General features: G+C 38.8%; 1 protein-coding gene across 1 annotated transcript in view; it reads left to right on the top strand.

Annotated features, from left to right (window-relative positions):
- Window positions 1-3,515, top strand: part of LOC108795889 (probable cation-transporting ATPase 13A4) — a 38,762-nt gene that overhangs the window by 28,213 nt on the left and 7,034 nt on the right. The window contains exons 21-23 of the mRNA XM_018567220.1: window positions 947-1,026; window positions 2,368-2,410; window positions 2,868-2,977. Of these exons, the coding sequence (XP_018422722.1) occupies window positions 947-1,026; window positions 2,368-2,410; window positions 2,868-2,977 (233 nt within the window). The remainder of the gene's footprint in view (window positions 1-946; window positions 1,027-2,367; window positions 2,411-2,867; window positions 2,978-3,515) is intronic.

The raw sequence follows: 3,515 nt of genomic DNA, 5'->3' as shown, positions 1-3,515 counted from the left end.
GATTTATTAAGCAATTATGTATTGTCTGCACTGTATTAGCAGTATATACTCTATATACTACATATAGAGTATATACTGCTAATACAGTGCAGACAATACATTTACAATTATACTAACATGAATGTATTAAATGATCTGTATGTAACCCTGTACTATGGATCATTTAACCCATTCATGTTAGCAGAGGATCATTGCAAATGTATTGTTGCAGGCACTCTATATGTACATGTACTATATACTACATATAGAGTGCACTGAACAATAGATTTACAATCATCCTCTGCTAATATGAATGGGTTAAATGATTCGTAGTACATGATATGTAGTCCTGTACCCCCTTTTCCACTTACAGAGCTATGTTATTGTTTTTCTTTTAAATAAATATTCATGTAATTTTATTGGTATCTATCTTCATTTTGTACATTTACCAGTAGCTGCCTCATTTCCCACCCTCGGCTTATACTCGAGTCAATACTTTTTCCAAGTTTTTTGTGGTAAAATTAGGTACCTCGGCTTATATTCGGGACGGCTTATACTCGAGTATATACGGTAATAGAGTAGGGAATGGTTAGAACACCTGCCTTTTTTGGCTGTATATATTCTGTGAAGGTGATTTCTCTTCACTACCTGTTCCCGAGGACATAATAGGAAGGAACAGGACATTATGCAAAACTCCCTCTTAGACAGCTAATACCAGGACAGTGTCCCAATTAATAGATCATCCCTTACCACTTGTTTCATTGAAAACTAACATTTTGGATTCCTCCTCACTTTTTGTTCGAGTGACAATGGCCACAAGGACAAAGACAGAAGAAGAATCCCTACAGTGTGAACACACAGACCAATAAGAAACTTGCATAGTCTATCCACACTGATAAACAAAAAGATTTGGCTAGAGATATGTTAGAGAAATGCATACATGTATAACATTTGTGCTTTCTTTCAGCTTCTGGTGAATGGGGCTGTGTTTGCAAGAATGTCACCTGGACAAAAATCTAGTCTAATAGAGGAATTCCAAAAACTAGAGTATGTTTTGTAATGTTTTAAATGTTGTTTTTATAAAACATATCAGCAAAAATGCATCAGCAATATTAATGGATTTGTAATGTTAGAAGTATAACAGCTGATGATTTAGAATGTTTACAAAATGGTTGTGTATGAAAATGACTGGGATTGTACCTCCTGCTTGATGCACACATGAATGCTGTGTCACCAGGGTAAGGACAAACTCAAGAACCATAAAAATTAATGATTATGAGTGAATCTTTGGCTGGTTCTTTTTCGTCTGAAACTTGCCAAGTGGGTTGCCCTGTCTGTAGCCTCCAGCCCGACATCCTTTGATCTGAAAATCAAATGAATGTCAGTGGAAAAGTGTCAATCAGACAGTGACTGTAGCCAGTCACCTACAGCCACTGTTTGGATATTCTGATAGCGGCTCATCTGCTGCTGTCAGAATACAATAGCTCGGTGGGGGGGATTTCCCCATCAACACTATTTAGCATTGTTGGTGGAATCTCATAGCATGTCCTGTCAGCCTGTGCATTGAAGAAGAAAAAAATTAGCCAGCTTAAGTGTGCTTTTCAAATTGCTTTTGAACAGGCTAACATAACATTAAAGGAGAATTATGGGGTGAGTGAAAAACACTCATCCCCATAATTCAAGCTGACCTGTGACAAAGAAGCTGACACAGGTCGGCTCTATTGAGCGGGAAGTCAGCGAACACATACTGCTGATCGCTGACTTCCCAATCCTTTCCTTGCAGAGAGTGGTGACTATTAGTAACCGCTCCACGCTAGGATTTCCCCTCTCCATTTCTCCCGCACTGACTGTAGGAAAAGACGTGGGATGGGGCCGGCCGGGTCAATCAGCCAGCGGGGTATGGTCAGGATCCGTCCAGGCTGCAGTGCGGCTCTGCACTCTCAGCATATAACGGGCAATAGCCCGCTATATGCTGAGTTTTGGGTCACTGGAGGACATTAGTATATGTCTTCCTGTGACCCTGAAGAGAACTATGGGCAAAAAAGGTTTCCCCATAGTTCTCCTTTTACTCATGTTAACATGCACTGCACAGGTGTAGTATAAACCAGCTCTGAAAATGTAAATGTGATAGGCAATGCAGGAAGAACATAAAAAAACTCACAGAGCACAGGCTTCAGGCCGTAGACCTCTACTCACCCTGAGAGATGCTATCAAGATTCTGGCTGCACTGTCTTAGGATTCATATTATGGTAAACTGAGAAAACTTTCTGACTTTAGATCATTTGTTAATCTTTTCTGGATAGAGTTAGCTCATTAAATGTTTTTTACTTTCTGTGTGAAACTGTTCTTTAAAAACATACAATAATCTTGACTTGTCAATCTCAACAGCTACTACGTGTGCATGTGTGGTGATGGTGCCAATGACTGTGGTGTAAGTATTGATGATTCTTTTTTTTTTATGAATGTTTTAAAGAAAGTTAGTAAGTTTGGACAATTTTAGACTCAGATGTTCTTACATAAGTAAGGATACAGATATCTTGAGTTCCCTCCCTACTAAATGAACAGTAATCCAGAACAAATCTGATTGCCCAATTCTGGGTTGTTTAAGTGAAAAAATCATTTCATAAACAAAATCTGGAGGATTATTGATGCAGAGAGGGAAAGAGTGTTTACTCCAATCATTTCCACAACTGACATGATGACCACAACTGTTTTCTTATGATCATTCTAAAATAAGACTACGGTCTTCTTCCAGTTGCTGGTCTTTAAACTGGAGCTCTTCAGTATTTATTTGTATTGATATTTTCTACTAATGTTTAGGCTTTTCTTACAAGCAGGATTTTCACAATAGTCTTACAAAAATATTAATAATTCATTTTACATTCCAGGCTCTAAAAGTTGCACATGCCGGCATATCACTCTCTGAGCAAGAAGCTTCTGTTGCCTCTCCATTTACTTCCCGTACTCCAAACATAGGATGCATCCCAGAACTAATCAAGTAAGTTGAGAAACTCTTCATATATGTACACTATATAATGCTTCATTTAATTGTTGAATTGTGAAACCTATTTCAAACATTCTATAGATCCTATATATGGCCCCTAACTTTATGTGAAATTATGAAACCCAGGATACTCTCATGAGCTGCACTTCCTGCCCCCCCCCTATCTATATGACATTGTATACATATGTATTTCTATAGAGAATCCATAAGCAGCAAGTGTCCCCAGCCCTTTTTAAATTATCCATTGAAAATTATTGGAAATTACCCTGCAGGGAGGGGAAACAGGAATTTCAGCACACAGCAGTACCCTGCCTGTAGGTAGGACAGGGTGTGAAGGTGAATATATTGGAGACTCAGACCCTGCTGTTTAAAAAGAATAAAAGTATATGCCTTTACGATGTGTCTGTCATGAAGCCACTCTGGCCTAATAGAAGAATCCTGTAGGGAATAGGGCAGCATTCAGGAACCACTCACCATTTAAGCAAAAAGAGGAAGAGGACCTTTGGAGTGTGTTTTTTTTCTGGGGGGGGGG

Source organism: Nanorana parkeri, unplaced genomic scaffold, assembly GCF_000935625.1.
Source record: "Nanorana parkeri isolate BGI_ZX_2015 unplaced genomic scaffold, ASM93562v1 scaffold29, whole genome shotgun sequence".
NCBI lineage: Eukaryota > Metazoa > Chordata > Amphibia > Anura > Dicroglossidae > Nanorana > Nanorana parkeri.
Note: the sequence above shows the minus strand (reverse complement) of the source record. Positions and strands in the feature narration are given on the sequence as shown.